Below are 25,707 nucleotides of genomic sequence, written 5' to 3' on the forward strand. Positions count from 1 at the left end.
GCGGAGCTGGACGGCGGGGCTTGCACTCTACCCTAGGAATTAAATGGCCTTATGAAAAGCTGGGCTGCTGCTGCCAGGGGGGCTGCTTCCTGGGGGGGGACTGAACTGGTGACTTGAATGCCCTGCAGCTGGCAGAGACCCAGCTGGGCCCCTTCCCCCAGCCAGCCCTGGGCTGCAGCCTTCTGCGGGGGCCCCCCTTGGTTGCTTGGCCCATGATCTGCACCAGCTGCCCAGGCCCCTTCAGTTCCCCCAGCCCCTCTCAGCAGGGCCTCCCTGGTGGGCACCTTGGGGTGGGATCTCCAAACAAGGAAATGCCCGGCTGGCGGGCAAGGAGCTCTCCTGGGGGCACCCAGTGGTGCCTTGGGCATTAGGGCCCCTCAGCCGCCGCTCCCCCGCCCCTTCACCTGCTGCAGCTTCCTCCCCACCCCCCCAGCGGGGCGGGGCCGCTGCATCCAGCTGTGGGGGCCGCTGGCTTGCAGCTGGCGCCCTCAGGGGCGTCCTCGGCGCCGGCTTCCAGCTGCGCCCCCACCCCTGCACCCCCACCCCAGTGGATCCGTGCCCGGCTGCCGGGCTCCCCCTCCTCTCCCCTCCCTGCCTGCCAGCATCAGCAGCATCCATCTCCCTCCCTGCTCCGCCCGCATGGAGAGGGAGAATGGCGGAGAGAGAGAAAGGAGCCACGTCCCCCGCCGGATCGTCTCCCTTCCTGGGGCTGCACCTCGCCTCGCCTCCCAATTTCAGGTACCGGAGCCGCCTCCCTGCCCGGAGCCCCGGGTCTGGCCCCGGAGGGAGATGGGGGAAGGGAGATCTCTTTGATCCGCTCTGCTCCCCCTACATCCCTCCGCCTCCCGCAGAGCTGGGCTGGGCACGGGGTGAAGCCCAGCTCCCTTCTCCCCCACCCCCTACTCCTGCCCGGGGAAGAGCTAGCTGGGGCTGGTCCTGCTCTGAGCAGGGGGTTTGGTTGGGTGACCTCCTGCAGTCCCTTCTGCCCTCATTTTCTACCATGCTAAGATGCCAGCAGGTGTTTGCACCCCCTGCCCCCTCGCTCTTTACTTCTCTCCCAGGCTGTGCCCCTGCCGGGGCAAGGGGGCAGGCCGCGGGATGCCTCCCCAGGAGACATGCGGAGGCTGCCCCACTGAGGGGGTGGGGGCAGGGGAGAACAATGCCCACCTGGCGCTGGCAGGGGTGTGGTCAACCCTCCCAGTAGGATCAGGGCATTAATGACCCCTCTCCCTCAACCTAGGGTCTCCCCAGCGGGAGCTGCCTGCCCTGGAACAGGTGGTGTCTGTCAAACCATTCTCTGTTATCTAGGGAGGCAAGAGGAGGAGGGGGACAGGTGTCTGGAGAGCCAGAGATGGGCTTTGATCACTCTGAGCAGCACCTTGCCACAGGAGGGTTGGCATTTAGCTATAGGGTCAGACCCCCCCCCCCCCCATGGGATTTCTCCTACCAGCTTTGTGGAAGGAGGGGGAACATGGAAGAGCTCTCTCCTGGGTGGGGCTGAGCAACTCTCAGCATCCCACAGGTGCACATGTGTGCACACACTCATGCACAGCCTTCCTCACCCCAGGCCCTCTCCCTCAAAATCTACACCTAGGGCTGCCCCCAGATACCCCATGCATGCACCCTTTCTATGCCTACTTCCATATCCTCACACCTCCCTCACCCATCATGTCCACATCACCACAGCTGCCTTACCTATCTCACCTCCCTGTACATCTCCTATCCCCCCACAAGAAAACCTTGAACTCCCCATACCTCCTTCAGCCTCCTCTTACTTCCAACCCCAGCCTCCATATCCCCATACATGAGAAGCCTTCCTCCATACTCCCACTTCCTTCTCTGAGAAGCCTTCCTCCCCATAAAAATACAGCCACCCACTCATCTTCCAGAATCACCTCCAGAATGCATCCTCTCAGGCAAACCCCCATCTCCCAAACCCTGTATATGATCTCCCAGAGGCAGAGCCCTGCCCTAGGAGACCCGAAACAAACCCTGGAGGATGCAACAGATTTACAATCGATCCTCTCAGAAACATCCCATCGATTTGGATCACGGAGCTTTGGAATCTGAATGCCGTGGGACTATTCACAATGAGGCCTGCCAGCCACAGGCAGAGGCAAGAGCAGAGGGGAACTGATGTGCCTCTAGTTGCCTAGATGAGAGATGGGCACAAGTGACAGTATGAGGGTCAGGATGCTGCCTGGTGACCCTCTCAAAGCAGGGTTAGGCATGATTTGCATATTAGGAATGGGGCCATGGCCTCACTCTTTGTCATATAATGACTGTGTCCTTATTTTTAACTGTGGTTTCAGGGTCTGGATGTTATTTGTCTCCTAAAATTCTGAGCAATCATTGAGTGTTGGGAATTGTGGGGCTGTGTGACTGAAACTGCTTCAGGTCTGGAGGGAAGGCAAGTTCTGTACTGAGATTCCAGGCAGGGTAAAGATAGGTGCCCCACATTTGCAGCTACAGGTAAATGTGTTATATTTGATTCTATAGGAGTCCAGGGTCTGAGGTTTGGGGCAGGAGATAATCTGGCATCCTCTTTTTTGAGAGAAAATTGGTATGTGGTCTGGGCTTTGTGGGGCTGCCTCTAGGGGACTTGCTCCTCTGCAGACTGTCTGTCTGTTGTTAGGTTCTGGAGGCTCCTGTGCTGAATAGCCTTGGGGAGTCAGCAGACAGCAGCCTCCTCGCTGCCTTTCAGTTCCAGCACTGCCTGTTTGATTTGTTTGAAGCTATTGCAACATGGCTGGATAAACCCTGCAAATTAAGCAATTAAAGCTGCCTCTGGAAATGTCCACTATGGAGAAACGGCTCGGCCACAGAGCTGGGTAATATGAGCCCAGCAGCAGAGCTCAGTTCAGCCTGGTCCCGTGACAGTCTTGGGCTTGCTGTGTGCTGCTGTCCTAGATACAGCATTTGTCTCCTGGGCTCTTTCTTCTCAAATGTAAACAGCAACACCCAGGGAAGGATGAGCAAGGTGCCAGCACCTTCTGTTGTCCAGATCCTTCGAAATGGAGTCCAAATTCTGACATCCTGAGCTCAGAAAAAGGCTTTACTGATAAAAGGAGCTGGGAATGGTTATGCCTTGTGAAGAGAGGTGTCCCAGTTCTGAAATGTATTTAGGAGAGTATGGGGGGGCTTTACAGTTAAGATGAAACATTCCTAAGTTTGGGGTTGTGTTTTTGAGATTGAAGAAACAATTCTGGGGTTTCTGAGCTTTGGGAAGAATTTTGAGATCTCAAATAATATTTAGTAGTCAGAGTGGCCCCCTGTCTCCCCCCCCATTTTGTTACAAATTACGTTATCTGACAGGTGCCAGCACTAAGGGACCCTGAGAGCTGCATGTAAGGAGAGAGTCCGAATGATAGCTGCCTTTTGATTCATCTAGCCTTGCTGTAGCCAACTCAGCTCCAGCACCTGTGAGAAGAAATCTCTCTTTTAGGGTTCCCATTGTAGAGAGGGCAGCACTGATTTCAGTGAGAGATAAAGAGTCAGGCCAAGGTATGAAATGAAATGCTGTGTGAACCGTGGGAGCATATTAGTGTTGCGCTTCTAGCAGAAGGTGAATCCAGTGCCACTGCTGTGCCCACTTTTGAATAGATTCCCACCAGTGTTTCTGTAGGTGAAAGGTACCTGGTGCCCCGCTTAGATCTAGAAGGGAGCCAGTTCTTCCAGATGACCTCAAATGGACAAGTTGGGAAGAAGGGGTCAGAGGTTCTGGTAAGGTATCACCTAATATGATGATCTGGCATCACCTGTGAGGGGACTGAGGAGCAAAGGACTGTGGTCTAAGCCCCTTATGTAAAGAGGCCCTTGGGTGGGGAGGTCATCTTCACTATGCGTCTTTGAGGGGAATTCTACAAGTCAGAGATGGAAAAGGCACCATAGGTCCCATTCACTTTTCCATTTGTCTCATGGGCCTGAGGCAGGATTGGTCCCTTCAATCTATTTCCTGTGGATTTGTCCAGTCAACTTTTTCTGGGAGACAGTCTCCAGATGATGCCAACTACCAGTGTCTTTTTCTGGGAGACAATTTCACAGCCTCCCACACAGCCTGCCCGGAAGCTTTTCTTGAGTTTAGACTAAATTTACCTTGCATCATTCCAGCCTATTATTAATTCTACCTCTTGGAAACAATGGAAAACTGCAGGCTTGGGTCTCCCAGAAAGGTGGATGGTCTTAAAGGGAAGGCTCCTCTCCCCTTTCTCACCCAAAGTGAATGCAATGAGGACATCAGCTTAAGCTTCTTTGGGTATAAACCAGCATCACTAAATGAAGTAGATCAGCTGTGCCAGGATATATCTCAGCATGAATCCCTGGGCATGCCTCTGCAACAGGGGGAAATCTGGGGCTTTCCCATTCTGCAGAGATGTTTCTCAAGTCAGATTCCCTGCATGCAAATCTCTGCAAACAGGGAAACCCTGGGTTTCATGGATAGGAGAGGCATGCCCCATGTCAGGGCCTGGCAGAACAATATGTGACGAGGGAGTGCCCTGCTGGGGGATTTCCAGGGTCCACCTGTGCAAATGGGGGAAACCAGGCAGGCACTCCTGGGACTCTAGGGACCCAACCCTATATGCCCTGGGAATGGGCATCTGTCATCTGCCACCACTGAGAACAGTCTAGCTCCATCCTCTTTTGAATGCCCCTTCAGGTAATTGAAGGCTATAATATCCCCTCAGTCTTCTCTTCTCCAGACTAAATAAGTCCAGTTCCCTCAGCCTCTCCTCAGAAATCAAGTCCCCCAGCCCCCTCATCATTTTTGTTGCCCTCTGCTGAACTCTCTCCAATTTGTCCACGCCATTTCTGTAGTTTGGGACCCAAAACTGAACACAGTACTCCAGATGTGGCCTCACCAGTGCTGAATAGAGGGGAATGATCACTTCCTTTGACCTACTGGCAACACACATACTAATGCAGCCCAGTATGCCATTAGCCTTTTTGGCAACAAGGACACACTGTTGGCTCATATTCAGCTTATTGTCCACCATAACCCCAAGTCCTTTTCTGCAGAGCTGCTGCCCAGTCAGTCAGCCCCCAGGCTGTACTGGTGCATGAGATTATTCCATCCTAAGTGCAGGACTTTTCACTTGTCCTTATTGAACCTCATGAGATATCTTAGTCCAATCCTCCAATTTGTCCAGCGCTCTAAATCCTAGCCCTACCCTCCAGTAAATCTACTACTCCCCCCAGCTTGGTGTCATCTGCAAACTTGCTGAGGGGACACACTATGCCATCTTCCAGGTTGTTGATGAAGATATTATACAAAACTGGCCCCAGAACCAACCCCTGGGGCACACCATTTGATACTGGCTGCCAACTAGATATTGAGCCATTGAGCCTGATGATCAAGCCAGTTTTCTATCCACCTTACAGTCCATTCAGCCCACCCATACTTCATTAGCTTGCCTGAGAGAATTTTGTGGGAGACAGTTTCAAAAGCCTTGTTAAAATCAAGGTATACCACATCTACTGGTCTCCCTGCATCCACAGAGCAAGCATCTCATCATAAAAGGCAATCAGGTTGGTCAGGCATGACCTGCCCTGGGTGAATCCATGCTGACTTTTCCTAATCACCTTCTTCTCCTTAAAGCAAACAGGTGCCTGCCACAAAATAGCAGCATAAATTCATACCACCTATATCATAGCCATGAATTTTGGGCAATTCTGATGCAACAAGGCCCACAAACAACCAGTTGCTTGACTTTCATACCACCATAACAATTTTGATGATGGCACAAAGGCACTGTCTATTTCCACCCAGAAATGCTTCCTGCCCCTCTCCATACTTTCTAAATAAGCAGATGTCTACAGAGCATAGTGCAACCCAGGCTAACCCTCAATGACCTAGCTCAAGTACTGGAAGCACTTCGTACATGCTAGCACAGCACTCCTCCTAGGGTAATTGAACCTCCTGAGAAGCAGGGTATATTAGCCTGGGCAGAAAGCCATGCTATACCACTTCCAGTAGCCAACCTGGCTTGGATATCCACACTGCACTGCGTTGGGCCGTGTAAGCCTACCCTAAATGATACTTCCAGCTGCAGCACATAGGTTTCACTGTGCCTGCTGATGCTCTGTGACAGCACCAGGCTGGCTCTAAGGTGATGCAGGAGCAGGACTAGAGTGGTGTGGGACCATAGGGACTACGCTGAGAACCCACCAATTTTTGACAGAGGGTTTCACACAAAAGCTGTTTACCAGTGCTCATCTTTCACTGGAACAGGAATCAGGCTTGCATTGGGGAAGAGCAGACAGTGATGGGGACAAGTGGAAGACACTTCACCTGAATGGTGTTTTTGGTCTATAAGGTGCAAATCTATATTACATTCTGCCTCAGGGGATTTGACATTTGAGCCTCAACACAAGAGGAGGAGGGGGTTGTAAAGTATTACTGGCTGGTAGTGGCCAATTGTCCTGATTCTGCCCAACCCTCCACCTTGCATTAACACCTCTGCAATAAACCATTCTGACTTCACTGGATTTATGCCCGCTTTGAACTTGTGTAAAATAACTACATGAGGTGCAGAGCAGCACTGCTTCTGTCCCCATCCTCAGCGGTGATTGGGGCTAAGAAGGAAAAAGAAGGGGTTATTCATAATTCCCTGTAGCAACCTGCAGGCATATCACTTTATGCTCCAAATCAGATACAACTTGCAAGTTAGCAGGATTGGGCTTGTCCAGTTCATAGGTGGAAGATGCCTCTAGAAAACCTACAGGAAGTAGTGTTAAAAATGCAACCAGAGGGGTTGGTGGATAATATAGGCCTGTCAGGATGACTTCTTGGCTCTGGTGCAGCCTCTTCCAGTTTCCCAAATAAAGGGAAATAGCATTAGCCTAAATGATGAGATAGGAGGGCTCCTGAGGAAGCAAGAAGCCAGAGGGACTATTTGCATTGGTCAGGGAAGTAGAAAGAGGGAGAGAATATGGCTCCTTTTAGAAGGTTATCTGTCCACAACAAAAGTGTCTGGGCTGCATTCCTGTTATAAAGGCTTTTAAAGAGAGGGAAAGTGTCTAGGGAAAATGGCCTTTTCCATTTTCTTAGGAAGCTTGGGGGAGTGTCCTCAGTCAATGGCACAGGGCTCAATCTCCCCCTCTGTCCATGTGCTATATGGACTGGGGTTTGAGTAACCAACTCAGGCAAGCTATTAGAGGTGGGCCCCACATTGGCTTTAATGCTATATAAACCAGAGACCATTCCAAGGGGGAGGTTTGTCTTCACTGCAAGCAAAAGAGCCTCTGAGGGCCAAGATGTGATCCCAGAAAGTCTGAGACATCCACCACCCCCTCTAATTGCACCTTGTCCTGCAGTGGTGGAGAGCAGGACCTGGGGCTCAACCACCACTGCATTTTCCTTGGAATTAGTACTATGCCCAGTGACTCAGCTTAGGGTTGAGAGCTGCTGGCTTTCAAATGGAATATCAAACTAAGGCCCTGACTGCTTCTGGGTATGAGAGATCCACCAGCATTTCATAAGAGCTGCAGTATTTTTTCTACTGCCCTGTCCAAAATCCAGATCAGGTGCCCCTAAGTTTCCCCCTGCAGGTTCAGACAGACAATAAACTATTTTTTCCTCCCTGTCCTTACTTGCATGGCACTTGTATTTGGCTGTTAAGCAGGTCTCACTGCAGATGTGACTATATTAAAGTGATAGATAAAGTGATTGCTATATATTAGCACATTTGTGAAAAGCATGTGAGTGCTATTAAGGTGCAGTTTTTAACACTAGCTTTGCTCACTGAGCTCCACAGCTTTTGAGGTGCTGAGGAAGCCAGGGATCTCACCTGCAAGTGGGGACATGCTCAGCGGGTTGCCCTGCCTCTAGGAAGTCACCAGTGTGGGAAGTTCCTTCTGAATGTAGTATCACTGATACCCAGGTGGCCAATCCCCTTGTTAATGAGATGATCTCTCCACCCCCCCGGGACCTGAAGCATTTGCTGGAAGTGACCTAGCCATCTTCTGTCTGCCTTCTGCTGTTGCAAAGGGTTTAAGAGCCCTCAAGAGATTATAATGACTTTGTCCAGGTCACTGGGGCTCCTTAAGGGGCTGAAGGAGGGAAGGGGATGTGGAGCAGTCCAGTTTAAAGTGTGTAAGTACCATGGACAGCAGTGTCACTTCCAGAATTTTAAGCTAGAGTCAACCCTCTGTTTTTGTGGGATCCCTGCCATGGTTTTGTCAATGTACCTCTGTCTGGAGTGGCAGCATCCTTGGCTGTGCTAGCCCTGGACATTTCAAGTTGTGAGGTCCAATGCTGCAGGACTTTTTGTAACATCCACATGTACCAGCTAGGATGAGGACAGATTGGAGAGTAGGTAGGGGTATGACTAGTGCCCTCCTGGGATTTAATTGTCAGCTAAAACCCTTGAAGCTGATAAATATGTTGATGAATACAGTCTTGAGTCATGAAATAACACCAAGAGTTATGATACAATGGGTGATCAAGCTAACAAAGCAAACCCTTTGATTATAGCAATGTACTCATATGAAAACTAGCTGGTGAAATTATAAACATCCCTTTCACCTCACTCCTCTGCAGCTACACACAGGGATATAGAAAGGGATGCACTCTCTTCACACTTCATGAAAGAAATATTTATATGAGCAACCTAGACCAGATCAAGGTGCAACTGACAATCTCTCCAAAGGCTTCCATGCAATCAGTAGCAGGAGCAAATGCCTGACCAAGTAGAAGGCTGTGTGAAATAAGAGGAAGGGGGCAAACTCAGAAGGAAATTATACGAGCAATTGAGCAAGCAGAGTAAGCTCTCAAGAGACAGGGCTGTCAAGCCCCCACATGCTAATTACTTCTGTTTCTCCAAGATTCAATGAGTCTCAGATCCCATCAGGTCTGGATGGGGACACACCAGTTTACCTCGGCTCCTACCCCTCACCAGTTGTTATGGCAGTTGACAAACACACTATGCATAATTATCATCTGTGTCACAAATACTGAGCCTTCCTCCCTTCATGGGCACTTTGGGGCTCAGCAGCAGCTCATCTGTCCCTCACCTTGGTGTGATCTCTGTCTGTCCCTTACCTGGCTTCTACTGCAACTCCAGATCCTGGCCTGGCTTTTCTTTCACTCACCCTCTGCCAGCCTGCTGTTCTGCCCTTGGCTTTTGTCAAGTCTTACTTGTCCAGGAGCCCATCCTCAGGCCCTGACTTCTCCCTGCCCAAAGATTTCATTTTTACTCTGTATTCTCTTATTCTGGGTCCAGCCTAGCCCTGCATCAAACCCTGCCCATGTTCTAGGCCTGGCTTATCCTTGTGCCAAGGCCTACCAAGCCCCTTTTGAGCTCTGTGCCTCAGTTTCTCAACTTCTACCATGAACAAAGTCTTTTTTTACATTGCAAAGGGGCTGTGTGTGAGAGCATTTGCACAGCACTGGAGAGCAGAATGTTCTATATAAACTGTAAGCATTAGTGTTATTAGCAAAGCACGAAAGATCTTGCCTAGGGCCAGTAGGGAGCTTCTCCAGAAAAGTGCCTCCAGCTTGACCAGAATATTTTTCTAGCCCTTATGATTGTGAAGGTTTTCCAAATGCGACCCAGGCATGGCATGGCATGATGGCATCTACCTGAGTCTGCAGACAGATGGCACCAGTACTTCTGCTGCTGCTCAGGTAAAAACTGACCAGAGTCTAACTGGTTTTTATGGCAGCTTTTCAGACCCTTATGGAGAGCAGTGAACTTTATGGGGATGTGTTTCACTCTGTGGATACTTGTGAGGCTCTGAGCAGCAAAAACAGGGGTACAAGGAAGGAAGATAAAATGGAGGTGGGCAGTGGAGATCTATACCCACAGCAGCTGTGGGGTTCTTGAGCAGAAGGAGGGACCCTTTCATCCATCCAATAGATGAGGGGACTTCATAGGTATCAGACATCTACAAGGCAGTGCTGATCGGAGAGATGGAGCACTCGATATCCTTATCAACGATCTGAAAGATCATAACAAATATGACTGGTGAGGTTTGCAGATGGCACAACAATTGGTGGAGTGATAAGTAAAAACACATCAGCTCCATAAAGCAATTGGGATCACTTATTGTACTGAACTTTATTGAGCAGCATGCATTTTAATACAGCAGAGTCACGTATCTAGGAGGTCATACTTCAGGGATGGAGGATTGTATCCTGGAAACCAGTTGCTCTGAAAAGACTCAGGGGTCAGAATGGATAATACACTGATCAGTATGATGCAGTTTCTAAGACAGCAAATGTGCTATTTGGATGCATATGCAAAGACTCTTTCTTGAGGAAGTCAAAGGCTGAAAGATGTTATTACCACTATATAAGACAGGGGTAGGCAACATTTTTTCGCTGGAGTGCCAAAAAAAACACAATGTCTACCTTGGAAGGTGCTGGAGTGCTGACATGCCGGAGCCCAAAGCAGCTGTTTGCAGCCTCCCAGCTGCAGCCAGCCCACAGAGCCCAGTCTACTTGCAGCAGGGCTTGCAGCCTCCCAGCTGCCTGCTGTGAGCAGCCTGGATTCTGTGGCTGGCAGCAGCTGCTTAGAGCCCAGCCTGGCAGTGGTGTGCCAAGCAAAGTGGCCTTGTGTGCCATGCTAGGCACACATGCTAGGGGTTGCTGACCCCCCATATAAGACATTAGCAAGACTGTCAGTGAATGCTGGGTCCATTTTTGGTGTCCACATTTTAAAAAGGATGTTGACAAGCTGGAAACAGTTCAGAAAAGAGCTACAAGAATTATTCAAAACCTGGGAAATTTGTCTTGCAGTGAGAGGCTAAAGAAACTTAATGTAGTTAATATAACTTATCAAAGAGAAGGTTCAGAGGTGATTTGATCACAATCTTAATCACTTCCCTGGAGAGGTGATATCTGATGGCACAGGGCTTTTTATCTGACTAGGCAAAAGCAACATCCAGTGGTTGGAAGCTGAAGCTGGACATGCCTAGTCTAGAAATAAGAGGCAAAATGTTGACAGTGAAGATAATTCACAACTTACCTAGGGAATGTGATGGATTTTCTATGCTTTGAGGTCTTTACATGAAGTTTGGTGTTTCTTGGAGATTTGCTTTAGTTCAACCACAATTATGGGTTTAATGCAGAAATCACTTGGTGAAGGCTTATGGCCTATGTTATTCAGGGAGCCAGACTAATTGTTTAGAATGGCCTTAAAATCTATGAAAAGTAGGTTTCAGAGAAAGGTATGTGAGCGGGGTCCCAGAACCCTCCCCTGTTCCCAAAGTTGGAAAGAGAGTTGGCTTCTCTCTGGACAGTGAGGCTCAAGCTTTGAGCTTGGCAGATTTAGACCTCTAGCTATTAGGCCTCAGAAATATCATCAGATGTCTCAAAGCAAGGAGTTTGAGAGGTGGGAGGAAAAAAATACTACATAGAGAATGGAGGAGCAAGAAGGAAAAGCAGAAGCTGACACAGAAAGCAGGAAGAGATGCATTGTGATCTAAGAAAAGAGCTGAGGGAAGTACAGTGAAGCCAAGAAGAGAGCAGAAGTGCAGTTAATCCCAGGGAGATGAAGCCAGTTTTCCAAAAGACTGTTAAATAGAAAGTTTATCAGCAACACCTTGTGGTTCAGGGTAGCCCACAATGAAAAGTACTCATGGCTTGTTTCCCTGAACAGCAGGTGGTGGGTTTGAAGTGGGGGGATGGCTGGGCAGGTGCTCTCCCCTGTGATTAGTACACTTGGACTCTGCTTTGGGTTGATGTTTTCAGGCCTGTTTATTGCTTTTCTTGCAACAGGGTCTTGGAAGTGCAGAGAGCTCACTGAGAGCCAGGGGTTTGCCAGCCTTGATGTGCATTGCTGTGTGAGGGGCCTGGGGGCACAGTACCCCGAACCACGTCTCCTGCTGGGACACTCTGGTGGGGTGGCTTTGCTTTGCTCCTAAGCTTGAGGAATTTAACTTATAAAGAACATAGTGGCTGTTGCTGCTCTACTGACTTCCCTCCACTCTTCTAAAGGCCTGAAATGAAACCATCCTTACCTCCTGGTCCGGGGCAAGACAGTTATGCTCACAATTATGCTGTGCCCAAAGCTATACGTTTGGTCTATCAGAGGGAAGGGGCATGGTAAGGGGCATACCTCCATGGTGCCCTGGGCAGACACTTATATGCATTTCTGAATGCTGTGCTGGCCCTTTAAATTTCTTTATGCATGTGAAGCAGACAGTTCTCTCACTTGCAAATAAAAGCAGGCGAACATCCCATTCCCACTGGGGAGTTTGGCCTCTGGAAGAGGTTGGTTGGAGCCCTGAGCTGTAACTCACTAGAATGGGCAGGGACATTGCAAGGGCAGAGGAAGGTGGCTCAGCAGAGCTGGTATCATTGGTATGGTAACTTGATTCCCATTTTCCCCAGGCAGCAGGTGATGGGTGAAGCAGGAGCTGCTATTGATTACGAGCCGGGCTGGCTGGCTGGCTGAGAGAATCCACATCCCAGGCAGAGCACAGGGCCTGGCACCATCTCAGCTCTAGAGGCTATTTTTTTTCCCCAAGACAGCTGATTCCATCTATTTTTAATGAGCTCCCCTAGATTGCGCAGTGGGGAGAGCAGACAGCAGCACAGGCAGCCACAGGCTCTGAGCTGGGGCAGGCTGAGGGGCCACACACATACCCTGCCTGGCTCCTCCTCTCCCTGGGGGGGAACTTCTTTGGATTGTATTGCTGAAGCCCCAAGGAAGGGGTTCCTTCTAAATGCATCTGGCTTTGAAAATGGAGTCAAGCACAGAAGAGGAAAGCTGGCTGGAGGATCAGTGGGAGAAATGGTAGGGACCTGGCTGGGACTGGGGAGTTTGTGTGGGATGGGGGGGGGGGGGGGTGTTTCTCTGCAGGTTTATATGGAAAAGGAAGGAGAAACACAACATCTCTGGGTTCATCCCTTCCCTCTGCCTGCATAGCAGGAGAGCACTAGGCACAGACCAAGGTGCAAAGTTTATCAGCTGCGTATGCAGCTGAAGGGTGTTTGGGTACAGAGGAAACCAAAGTAGCCTGGACTGCTGGACCCTCCCCATCGGTGTTAGTTCAGGGTCCGTGTACTGGCAGCCCCTCAGTGGCTGAAGCATTGAGGCAGAAGTGCTTGCTGGCAAGGTGTGTTTTTTAACATTTTTAAACAGAAAGGAGGTAGGAGAGTAAAAGCAGGGGCCGGAGGGGAAAGGGGCTGATAGGGAAGCCTCGCTGGGGAAAAGAAGCTTCTTGGGTAGCAGCTTGGAGTTTGCAGTGTCCCCAGGGGTTGACCCAAACCCTGTATGTTCCAGTGCCAGGCACACAGGGTTCACTGCAGCAAGCAGCCTTCTGTATGCAGGCCTGCACTTTGCCTGCAGAGGCGGTCCCTGGGGAGGGGGAGTTGCCCCATGTCTGCTCTTCCACCATCCCACTGGGTAGTGGGGAGGTGCTGCTGAGAATCCAGTCCTGCAGTGCTGTGAGACCTTCCCAAGAAGCTGCTGATCTTGTAAGGAGCCCACTTGGTTTAGCTCCAAAGAGGCCTCTCTCTTTCTGTCTCTCTCTCTCTTTCTCTCTCTCAGGCAGGGCCCTGACAGATGGCAGTGTGTGAGATAATGAGCATTAGTGGCATTTCCTGTCTGACCCCACTGACCTGGGTAACCGGAGAAGAAATCGATTTCCACTCTGAAAGACCACTATTAGTGTCTCTTTCCTTCCCCCACTTCCTGACAGAGGGGCCAGCAGTAGGGGAATGCAGGGCCTGATTCACCCTTGTCTGGCACCTAAAGCATTGCATCCACTCCAGTTCCTGCCTGTTCTGTGCAGACAGGCACAAGACAGGGCAAGGTGGCACCTTAGAGACTAACTCATTCAGGGAGGCATAAGCTTTCATAGGCAGCAGCTTACTTTGTCAGATGCTCATGGCACAGAGATTTTCTCCTTTGCCCATCACCAAGATGGACCCTACTCCACTGCCCTTCTGGGCACTGATAGGAGGCTGCAGATCAAAGGGGGAGTGGAAGGGGGCTGGATTCTATGAGGACAGACTCCCTGGTAAGCTTATTACCCTGTTCTCCACACACCTCTGCTTCCCTGTGCCTGGTTCTGCAAGAGTAGACAGAGCACAAGGTGATCTTTCCTTCTCTTCACACCATCCATTCCCTCGCGGTTTTTAGCAGCAGGGGGACAGGTGTTTCTTCCCAGCTACACTGGTGTCTCTGGGGGACTCATCAAGGATGTGATTAGATGGCTTTCTGGCCTTGCAACTCTGGGCATTTCAGGGAACTCACAAGGGGTTAAGAAGTTCTCTTGACCATGGCTGCTGCTGGAGCATCCATGAGCAACGGGGATCTAAAATCTGGATGAAGGGCATGGATCATGAAAGGCATCCCCTCATCCTTCTCCACTTACATTACCTGGAACTCTGACCAGTCCCTATTCTGCTCTTCAGCATCCATATCCTTTGCTTCTGTTACTCTCTCTCTCTCTCTCTCTCTCTCTCTCTCTCTCTCTTCTGCTGTCTGAAAACCTTGTGCCAGCTGGATCCAGAGACTGGCTATGAAAATGGTCTGTGCACTGAAAAAATACAGATTTCTGCCCTGTCTACCCATGCACAATTTTCACCTGCTTAATTAAACTGTTTTGAAAATGATTTGAAGTTTAAACTGGTGCATACCCTTGTGCAGACATTCTTACACTTTATACTTCTGAAGCATAAGCTGTTTTTTCTACCAGGTCATGCTGAACCACAAGAATCTACTTGTAAACTGCAGTGTGTACATACATAACAGCATCAGTGGTTCCTAAATCAGTGTAAAACCTCACCTGTAGTTATAACTGTGCCAACTGGTATGGAGACAAGGTCTGAGACAGTTTAGTTTTGAGAGTTAATGAATATGGAGGCATTCTAAATAATGACTGCTTTACAGCAGAGACACTGGGAGTTGCTTTTCACACTGTCTGAGAATATAATGGGGCAAATTTAGCATTGCTGAAAGGAAATACTTCTTAAACCAGGTAAAATTTGTGTGTGGAACTGACTGCCACAAAATACCCCTGCAGCCTAGAGCATCGAAAGGTTTGACCCTTAAGTGGATAAAGAGAACATCAACAGTGTTATTAGAAGGGAATGGGAAATAAAGGGAAATGCTTAAACACTCTTACTTTTGGACTCCCAGATGTTAGGAGGAAACTTCCTCTGTGGGCAAGTTGCTCCATAAATCTCTGTGTAGATATCTACTACCTTTCTGTAGAAGGATTTAGCATTTGTCACTGACAGAGGCCACTGGTCCATCAGTTCTGGGCTGCCAATGCCTTTGTTCCTTATATAAGGTCTTGTCCCTAGAAGGTTAATTCTCGTCTCCTGCCCAGCTGTGCATTGGTGGGGACAGGGACAGGTGAAAGTATGTTCTTCCTGTCCCACCTCTGCCCTACTTTCACTCCAGTAACCTCTTGTCTTGTTTTTTATAGTGGATGGTTACTACTTGGTCCTAGCAGAATTGTGTATGGTAGCTTTCATTCTCCCTGGAGACCGCAAGGCCCTGCCAGGAGAGTGTGGCAACCCAAAGTCACTATTGTCCCAGGTGCCTAGCTGTGTCTCTAAGCTGCTGATCAGACCCCAATACAGTGTACCCCACACCAGAGTGTATGGAAGGGGTACACTGGTATGGTTTCCCACCAATATGCTTTAGGAGGTGGCTTCCTGGGCCCTGCTGATGAAGAGTATTTGGGCGTTAAAGTGCAACAAACTCCAGGAAAGCAGGGATCCCCCAGGCTTGCCATGCTTTGACTGGATCAGAACCTGGCACTGAAGGAGGGGCAGAGCTACCAGGGAGGGGCCTTTATCCCTCTCTCCTACCCCAGTTACACTGCTGCCTGCTGGCATGTACCCAGTTGTACCACCTGCAGCTAGCCCAGGGCCAGGGAATGCGGTACTGCCCAGCAGAGCCCGTTGTGGATGCCTTGAGAACAGGTTAAGATAATGACCCCTTCTTTCTCTTAGCTACACATTGGATAACACTGGTTAACTTAGCCTACTAGGATTCCCATGGCCTGAGGCCCTGACAGTTCACCCCCAAATTGTCTCCACTGCCCAGACAGCACTGAGGGCATTTCCCAGAAGATCAGGCCTGTTTGGCAGTGACTGCATGATCTTTGTCTCCACCAGGCTCACCCACGATATCAGCCTTGAGGAGTTTGAGGATGAAGATCTCTCTGAAATCACCGATGAGTGTGGAATCAGTCTGCATTGTAAGGACAGCCTGGCTTCCCGGGTAAGCACGCTGACTTCCCCTGCAGATGATGGAGGTGGGAGAAGGGCAGAGAATATCCCACAAAGCTAGATTCCCAGGAGGAACCGCGTCATCCACTCTCATTCTGAATGTACTAGCCTGACCATTGGAAACTGCAGGTCCCTGCTTCCATCACGCTTGCTTGGACCAAGATGGAGCTTAGCAGCTGGGATGTGCAGCATCCGTAGGCTGCGTCTGTGTGAGGAATGAGGCTGCAACAGGCTATGCTGTGGAATATTGTGGACCCAGTGGTGGCCAATGCAGACCCTTTACCCTCCTGGCTGTCCCTCCTGCTGCCATTTGTGCTGATGCCATTTCTTCCCTACATGATGACCCTTCCTTCTCCGTCATCACCAACACAAAACTCCATTTTCTCCATGCTCAGTCAGAGGGAGCTCACACTCTGTCTGACTCTTCCACACTTCCTTTTACTCCCCAGGCCTCCTCCTACTACAAACACCTTAAAAATATTGCATGTAGAGCCATTGCAGAAAAACTGTACACTTCTGGCTGATATCCTTGTGATTCTAAGCTCTAGCATTCTCTATCTGCAATACCATGCCGGGGACTCCTATTACTGTGCTTTCTGTCACCACAGGCGATGGACTGTGAAGCAGAAGGCCAGAGGCCATTAAGCTGTTGGGAACAGGCACAGAGACTCTCTTCATAGAATAAGGCATTATTTAGCTACCCCCCTGCCCCAAGAGCTTGCCAAAGACAGGAGCCTGATCCCATGCAATCTCCATACCAGAACTGTTCAAAAGTTGGGGGGCAGGATTTCAGTAAGTGGGGTTTGAAGGGAGAGAGAATATGATGGACAGTGGTATAAGGACACAGGGCTTGTCACCCTGACCAAGATCAGCCCTCCTAGTGTGGTATCCTGTCTCTGAAATAGCTCATACTGGCTTCTGAGGAAGGTTTGAGAAACCCAGAAAAGGACAATTATGGAATCCCCTGTTCAGAGCAGAAGTCCCCCAATACCTCATTGGATAGTACTTATCTTGTGTCTCCCAGTGCAGGGGCATTTGTGTGCCTTATATGTTCCTAAACCCTGGGTAATGTAGCTTTGGATGTTCCCATCATCCCTTTACATATTAATTCTTCAAAAGCTCCTGGTATATGGGCAGAGTACCAGACTTACAAGCAAATGAAGGGACCAGGGGCAGAAATGGAGGTTGGGAAGAGTAATCTTCTGTGGGGTATAGAATAGGGAGCCAAGGTGATGGAGAGTACGGAGCCAGTAGGAATACTTATGTTCTCATTCGTAGTGGGCAGCAACAGGACAGATTTCATAGAGAAGGCCTGGACTGCACTGATGCTTGACTCTGGATTTCCATTTTTCTGCTGACAAAGCAACTTGGCCAGAGTCTGGTAGACAGCAAAGCTGCCTGAGATTCAGTCGATACTGGAGTGATGGGGGATGGGAGAGGACAAACAACATCAGAGGATGTATCAGCCTCCTTCCTGACTACCACAGCAGCAGTAGCCAAGAGCAGTCTGTATTGCCTGCACCCTTTATATACAGAGCACAGTGTTCCCTTCATCTGGGCCTGGGACCATGTCCTGCTGTGATGGTGCTGTCCCAGTGCATTCTGCATGGGTGGGAGTGTGCAAAGACTGCTGCTGGAGGATCTCCACTGGGTGGAGATTAGTTTCCAACTAGTGTATGAGGTGTTGGTCTGGACCCTTCAGGCCCTAAAGGCCAGATTTCCAATGGCATTTAGTGCTGAAGACAGAGGGATTTTCAGAAGTGCCTTGGAGCTTCCCCTGCCTATGCACATTTGTGAACCTCCCTAGGTGGCTCCTGGCAGCTTTAATCAATTAAATACCTACATATACATAGCCCCAAAGGGTTGTGGGGCTGATTACCTGAGCCACACCACTCTTCGTGGTGTCCTGTGGCAGCTGAAATCTGCTGACGTGTTTGAGCTGTGAGCTCCCGTCAGGGGATTAGCACCCCTCAGCTGTGAAGCTGATACCTTCCCCTCCCTCTGGACCTGAGACAGCCCTTGCCATCTGACCATCAAGCTATGTTGAAAGGCTCAGGTGCAGGTCTCGGGGAAGAAGATCCGATAGCATTGCTGGTGGTGTGTCCAATGGATGAGGCAAGGGGATTTCCCTGTTCATCAGGGATTAGACCTGAACATTGTGTCAGCCCCTAGATGCAGCAAAACAGGTGCTATATGAAAGGTCCAATAACCCACTTCCTGAAGCAGGAATGTGTGTCAGGTGGAACAGAGATGTGCTGGCCATGATTTAATGTGTTAAACCTCAGCAGGGAGTTCAGAACGGGAACACACAACACTGCCTGCCTATCCCATTGACTCACACATATTCTCACACAGGAGCAGGTTACAAAGGCTGAGCTAGACAATATATCAGGGCTAAATCACAGCAGCATCACTTCTGTGTTCACTTGAGGCCTTATTTTTTTGTCCATTAAATAGATGGTGCCTTAAATCTTCCTTGGTCAACACCAAAGGATAACAGGTGGAAAACGCAGGCTGCTGGCGAGCCCAGGGAATCAGCAAGCAGATTGCCAGTTTTGGATAAAAGTGAAACTGGCTGCTATGAAGAATTAGATGAAATAAAAATGGCTCCTCTGACTCCAAGGCATCTCCAACATGTAAATCCCCCATCAACCTTAAACATGCTGCTGAATGCCAATGAGACCTGGAAAGGGTTCAAACTGCAGTTTAAACGGTCTGTTAAAACCATGGGGTTTACTAACATGGAGAATGAATGCAAAATTGCACTGGTTTTAATAACAGCAGCAACAGTAGATGTTTGCAGTATATTCTATGCTATGGAGAAGAATGCTTTGAAGAAGAAATTGGAAAGATGTAATGATTGTTGTGTCCATGGAAAGAAAGAGAGAGACGGGCTATGAAAGAGAGAGAGTTTGGATGAGGACCCAGAGAGAAAGAGGAACGATGGAGGAGTTGGTCACAGCCTACAAAATAAAAAGCTGACCTTGTGGATTGAAATATCAGGATTCCCTCAGTAAGAGACTAAATACTTTTATGGTACAGCAATAACAAAGTATGTGAAGAAGGCCAAATACCTAGTATTTAGAAAGACTAATACTGAGTATATATAGTATTTAGTATATCATATTTAATATTTAGAAAATCAAGGTTTTCTAAAATGCCCAATGATTTGGGGTGCCTCAGTTTTGAGGGCTGAAGCTGAAACACTTTAATTCAGTGGTGCCTAACCTTTTTTCTCCCTTGGGCTGGATGGACAATGCTCAGTCCATTCATGGGGTGGATCCACCCAGATGACCCAATCCAGTGCTCAAGGCAGTAAGGCAGGGTGCAATCTGGCCATGTGAGGGAGTTGGAGACTGGTTTGGCCCCACAGGGGAAGGGGGCATGGCCCAGCCTCAATCTGCGCACAGGGGGCAAGGGAGCATGTCTGGCTCTGATCCAGCTGCATGGAGAATAGAAGGGGGTGTGGCCCGGCCCCCATCCAGTCCCTCAGGGCTTGGGAATTTGGCATCAGGGAGATGTGGCAGTATGACTTGCTACTGCTCCCCCGTCACCAAATGTCCCAACCCATTGGGAACCCTGTGGGCCAGGTGCCATGGCTCTACAGGCTGCATTTGGCCTGTGAGCCAGAGATTGAGCACCCCTACTTTGCTTTTCAGAGGTCAGATAGTTTTAAGGTATCTCAGTCTTAATAAAAATTAAAGGCTAAGGGAAGGGACTGCCATGCCAAACCTGGATGGCTGTCAGAAATGAATATAGCGAATACCAGAAAATGTCCAGAATATTAAAGGCAAGGCAGGTAGTGACTCCTATACAAACAGTTGCATAGCATCTGGTGAAATAGGCTGTAGCCTATGAAAACTACTCTTTTCTGAATGAGTTAGCCTTTAAGGTGCCATCCTGCCCTGACTTCTGCTTGACACTGAACATGTTAAGCTAATATTTTCAGTTGCTTACAACTTTGCTAAACTAATTATTTGATCTGGTTTTTTTTTTATTCTAAGTATCTGCCTCCTGGTGAAATTTTTGGGAAAGGTTTCAGCCAAAATAGATCCGCAGTTTCTGGGAGTGAGGTTAAGGGAAAATGCATTGTTTTACCCATTTAGAGAAAATTCCTACACCTTTTCATTGATAAACTTCAGGTCATCCATGGTTGAAGAGACTTGAAAACTTGGAAGAAGCTGCTTTGGTATCAGAGAGATCCCTTTAGTTAGCCCTCTAAAATCTTTCCAAATTTGGCTAGATTTTGTGAGCTCCTGAAAACTTAGTTCACAGATGCTCAGTAAAAACCTGTTAAGAGTTCTGCAGCTAAATTCTCTGAAGATCTAATGCTCTAATCTAGCCCCTATATCAAAAAATTGATGAGCAGACTAAGGTCACAGACAGACATTACAGTTATAACGTTACAAGGCTGCATTTAAAGTGCATATAGGACTACAAAAAGTGGGTGTACATATGTGTATGGTGGAAGCACTACAGGAATGGTCCTGTCTGAAATGGGAATTTCTCACTAGTGCTGTGTTTTGTAGGGTCGTATGTAATGTCTGTACAGTATGTGTCGTCTCAAGGGTCTCTTCCTTAGAAAACAGAAAGAGAGCAGTAGGCTGCAGAACACACCAATGGGAAGCAGAAATGCAGAGCAACAGGACCAGGAGTGGCTGCTCTGTTTGCTGTGGCAGTATCCTACAGTGGCAACTGGGACCACTGCTGGCCCCAGGGTGGCAGGTACGGTGCTGCCTGACCTTTCACTATCAGTGATCAGCTTCCTACCCATTACTGGCAGATTTCCTAATCCCCCTATACTGGCAGGAGAGAGCAGACTGCCAGTGACCTGGCTCCCCTGAGTGGGAGCAAAGGAGCAACCTCCTATCACTCCCTGGCTGTAGAGCATGCCTTTGTGGAGATTTTGTAGTGCTCCAGCCAGGGAACTATACATGAGGGTATGCCCCTCTTAGTTTTTGTAGTGCTGCAAATGCACATTTGCCAATGGTCTAAGTAGACATCATCCCAGCATAGTTACTAAGCATGCTCCAGCTCAGGGCTGCAGGAGCTGAGCAGGACTTCCCATGAAATTGTTTTTTCTAGGTGTTCAGGATGGCACTAAGCAGAAGACTCTAAAGCAGATTGGCTGCCATGTGCTCTCAGTGCTCCCCTTTAGTGGTGAAAAGGCAGCATGGAAGAGTAGGAGGAAACTGTCTGACTTGACTGTAGAGGGTGAGGCTCCAGTGGGCAGACAGAGGGAAGGAACTGGATATCTCTCAAGTATATAGAGCCATGGGAGACTAGGAGGAGAGCTGAGGGAAAGAAGCTAAAAAGGGGTGGAGGGCACTGGAATGAGGAACTGGGGTTGGAGTTTGAGCTGGCACCCAAAGATCCAAGATGGGGATCCTGTGCCTGGAACAAAGCAGAGGTTTTTGGAAAAAATATGTGATTCTATAAGTAGAAAGTAGAAACCATATTGTAATGTATCCACACAAAGGTGTGAATTAGAGTTGCCTAGGTAACCTTAATTTAGGCTTTTTCTAACTTTGCAATGTAACCTTCTCTTAAGGTAACAATTTTGGTGTAATAAGCCCCTTTGCCAAAAAGTGCAGGTACATCAGGAACGAGCATGGGTTAAAGGGACAAATGTGAGGATTCCTCCAGGGAGGCAGTGCGCAACAAAGAAAGAAGGCTTACGCTTGCAAGAATGACAATTAAGGTTATTAACAAGTGACATATATGGGACATACAAAATCACTTGGGGAGTATAAGTGAATGTAATGACAAAAGCAGCACTAGAGAAGTTTCAAGGAAGTACAGAGCCAGAGTCAAACAGGAGAAGGTCAAAGAGCTTTCATATCTAATTCAAGGCCTGGGTGAATTCCTAAAGGCGAGCTGGGGAAATGAGAGCTTGTAGAATTTTATGGACAAAAGCAATCAGGATGTGGTTTATACACATAAAAGGGGCTTAGTCCAGTCAGGAGGTGTGTGCCAAAGAAAGACAGTAATTTGTAATAAAGAGCCAGACATGCAAAGGCTATAACATCACATGAGAAAGTACTCACAGGACAGAAAGAATCATTTGGTGACAAATAATTAGAGGAGGTCACACTAGTACTCATGGCCGGAGAAGTACTCAGAAAGAGGCTTGAGAAAAAGCTGCATCACATGACCAACAGACATCACTTCCTAGAACAGGAGAACCAATGGAGAGGGTAGAGGCCTTCGTAACTGTAGAGTCACAAGGGGAGCAGTCTCAAATTTGGTGTTGACCTCAAGGAGCTGAACAAGAACATTGCAACAGGGACATTTCCATTTGTCCGCTAGAAATAAAGCAGTTGCTGAGATGGCAGGAGCCAAATTCTTTAGCAAATTGGAGGCATCAACATGATCTTGGCAGATTCCCCTGGACATAAAGCTTGCACTTGCAATGTACCATTCGGCTGCCTCATGAGGCTGCTTTTCAGAATATATTTGGCACCAGGAAGTGCTTCTTTGCACAATGTCCCAGATGCTGGAAGATCTCCCAGGAGTGAATATCTACTTTGATGCCATCATAATCCATGGTGCTATCACTAGTGAACTTGAAGAGTAACTGCAGAGGGGAAGGGAAACCTCAAAATGGAAGATCAAGCATCCATTCGGAGTTACCAAAATCACCTACAGAGCAAAGAGGCTGACTATAAAATTCAAGCAGAATTGAATATGCCTGGGCTCAAACATAAACAAAATCAGAGGTCACAAGGAGTGATCAGTAATTTCAGACCAAGAAGTGGTTCATATGCTGAAATGGTTTCACAAAAAGATTGAATGAAGCTGGATGTCAGAGCATGGCAGAGGTCAAGGATTTGTAGCGTGTACTGACATCAGCACTAGCGTGGCAATGCTCTGACATACTGAAGAGTTCAATCTCTCAACAGCTGTTTCAGGAAGAGACATGGGACTGAGGCTGCTGGTAACATGCTGCAAGGATTATGACAATGGCAGAAAATGTACAAATCAAATATGCTAGGCTTGGCCTGTCACTGTGCAAAATTTCATGACCTGTTGTAGCTGCCACTTTTGATTCAGAGATGGACCCTGACCCAGAGGCAGTGATGAGGAGATGAGAAGTACAGCCAAGACTCTAGCCATTGCTTTGCTAAGTGCGAAAGGATGATATGACCCTGCCAGGGTGTTGCATAGCAATTATATAAACAATATCAAGAGCACATGATCCATTTGCTGACTCTCAGCTAGATGACCTAGAACAAACAGTGATAGTACATGTAAACATGATGGCAAAAGCATGGTAAGGCATACTTGTTAGGAATATGGGATGAACTCAATAGAAACCAAAGATAAAACACAATGAACAGTAATGCAAGCTATAGGCAATGGAAGGAGAAATCAGTGTTTCTTACCTTCACATTCCTAATATTTGTAATGAGCCTTTAGAGAAAGGTACAGAAAGAAGAGTCCTTCCCATAGAGATGAGGAAGAAAGTGCTGAACAGAGGAATGATTACCCTTAGAAAAGGAGCCATATTCTGGATAGAGAGGAACAGAAAATGTTTATTGATGAAGTGGTTGAACATGAGTAGAACTTGCTGGAGGGATCGATGTGCACAGCAGAAAGATTCTGTGAATAACCTGCAGTTTCTGAGGACAAAGTCTGAATGGATTTGTTTGTCTGGGTAAAACATAATGACCTCATTGTGGACTATTTTAGCCACTTTCCAAAAATAGTGACATTTAGACACACTGCTGTTTCAATGTGATTGGGCCTATAAATCCAATGTTCTTATATCATGAGACTCCATAAAATGCCAGAGACTATAGCAATGGACAAAGGAACACATCTCAAGAATGAGGAATATTTGTGGAGTTTGTTGAAACTTCTGCATGTCGGCATCAGACATGGACAGATTAGCAGAATGTGTAGTGAAGGTTTGCTCAGCAAAAGCAACTGATGCCAAAGTAGAGCCATATTTAGCACTGCTTACCTACAGAAGTAAAAAAACCACCAGCAATCTTTTATAATAACATATGTCCTCTTATCAGACACCAGACATAACCCAGAGAGGGCAAATAACAGCGTTTTGGTAAAGAGACCAGACAACTTAAAATAGAAAATTATAACAGAGACAGACAATTGTCACCATAGATATTTTTTAACTACTCAAAGACTTTGAATTTAATAGATTGGTTACAGGCCAGAACAGGCTGCCCTGACTAAATGGATACCCCCCTCATTCATTTTCATAATCTGCAGAAAATGGAATATTGTATGTAGAAATACTAAACATCTGCTAAAAATACCTGAGAAACAGAAAATTACCTGTCCTCAGAACTGAGCAGAAACCCAGGAGGTGAATCGATCCTGGTCTTGACTTTGTGAGAGAGACTGAACAGGCTATTGAAGACATGGACCCACAAAAGAGCTTCACAGAAAATCTGCAAGACACTATATTAAAAAGGCTGCTTGAGAACTATTTTACCATACCAGTTCTACAGTAGATTCTTCCTTATTGCATGTCAGTTATTTGTATATTTTGGTTATTTGAATATTTTTCCATAGGACAAAAACCACATGCTGTCTATTCAATTAAACTCCAACCAGTTATTTGCATATCATCCTTTTCATATTACAGTTTATTGTATGAGCTAAAACTAGAACATGAAACACAAAGACTGGTTAATAAGAATACAAAGACTGAGCAATGCAAAAAAACCAAATTTCCCACTCACAATTTATCATAATATTTCAAATTATGGAATGGTTTTGTAATCTGGTGAATGACTGGAAGTGGCTCTTTCTCATTTTAACATTAATAAGCACATTTCTTTTTTTGAGGTGGACTTGATGGGCTTCCTGTCATGAACTACCTGTTCACCCATATTGGATCATTCTGTCAGTGGCAGGTCTAAGAGAAAGAAAATGGATTTGTTTCATGTGGGATTTTTATTTATTCTCCACAGAGTCTTTAGGAGCTGACAAAAAATATGTGCAACAGCTTGCAATTCAGTGCTTCATTACGATTAGGAATTACGTTACCCACTTCCAGTTATTTTTATATATATATATAAAAATATATATACAAATAAGCAGACTGTTATTTAACAGACTGAGATGTATAGATATGTATAGATATCTATATCTATACATCCCAGTCTGTTAAGTAGCATAGTCTGCTTGTTATGTAATTTTGTTGGGAAAATAGAGCTAGGCAAATACTGGGAATCTGCTATACTGAAAAAAGTAGATAGGAGGACTGTAATTGTTAAAAATGTGTTCAGTCAAGGAATGAAGGAGATTTTAAAAGGAAGGATGCTATTGAAGGGTTAAGCTTCAGCAAGGAGTTCATAGTTGCCACACTACATGCAGGGCAGCATGCCTTACTATACAGCCTGTTGACTCCTGCAGAGATGGGGAAGCTGATTACACAGACAGGGAGTGCAGCCAGACTAGATTACAGCCACAGTAAGGCTGCTTACTGTATATGTTTGTTTTTTTCCTGACTTGTTGAATAAATAAGTGACCCTAAACCC

At 47.6% G+C, this 25,707-nt stretch overlaps 1 protein-coding gene across 2 annotated transcripts in view; it reads left to right on the plus strand.

The window, feature by feature from the left end:
* The first annotated feature begins 465 nt into the window (after nucleotides 1-465).
* MAPK8IP1 (mitogen-activated protein kinase 8 interacting protein 1) overlaps nucleotides 466-25,707 on the plus strand; it is a 59,450-nt gene continuing 34,208 nt past the window's right edge. The window contains exons 1-2 of one of the 2 annotated variants that reach the window (XM_019477130.2): nucleotides 466-738; nucleotides 16,082-16,187. In XM_019477130.2, coding sequence (XP_019332675.1) covers nucleotides 653-738; nucleotides 16,082-16,187 — 192 coding nt within the window. In that variant the 5' untranslated portion in view covers nucleotides 466-652. The remainder of the gene's footprint in view (nucleotides 739-16,081; nucleotides 16,188-25,707) is intronic. The other variant, XM_006274060.4, reaches the window with a different exon arrangement.

This window comes from Alligator mississippiensis, chromosome 2 (genome assembly GCF_030867095.1).
Source record: "Alligator mississippiensis isolate rAllMis1 chromosome 2, rAllMis1, whole genome shotgun sequence".
Classification (NCBI taxonomy): Eukaryota; Metazoa; Chordata; order Crocodylia; family Alligatoridae; genus Alligator; species Alligator mississippiensis.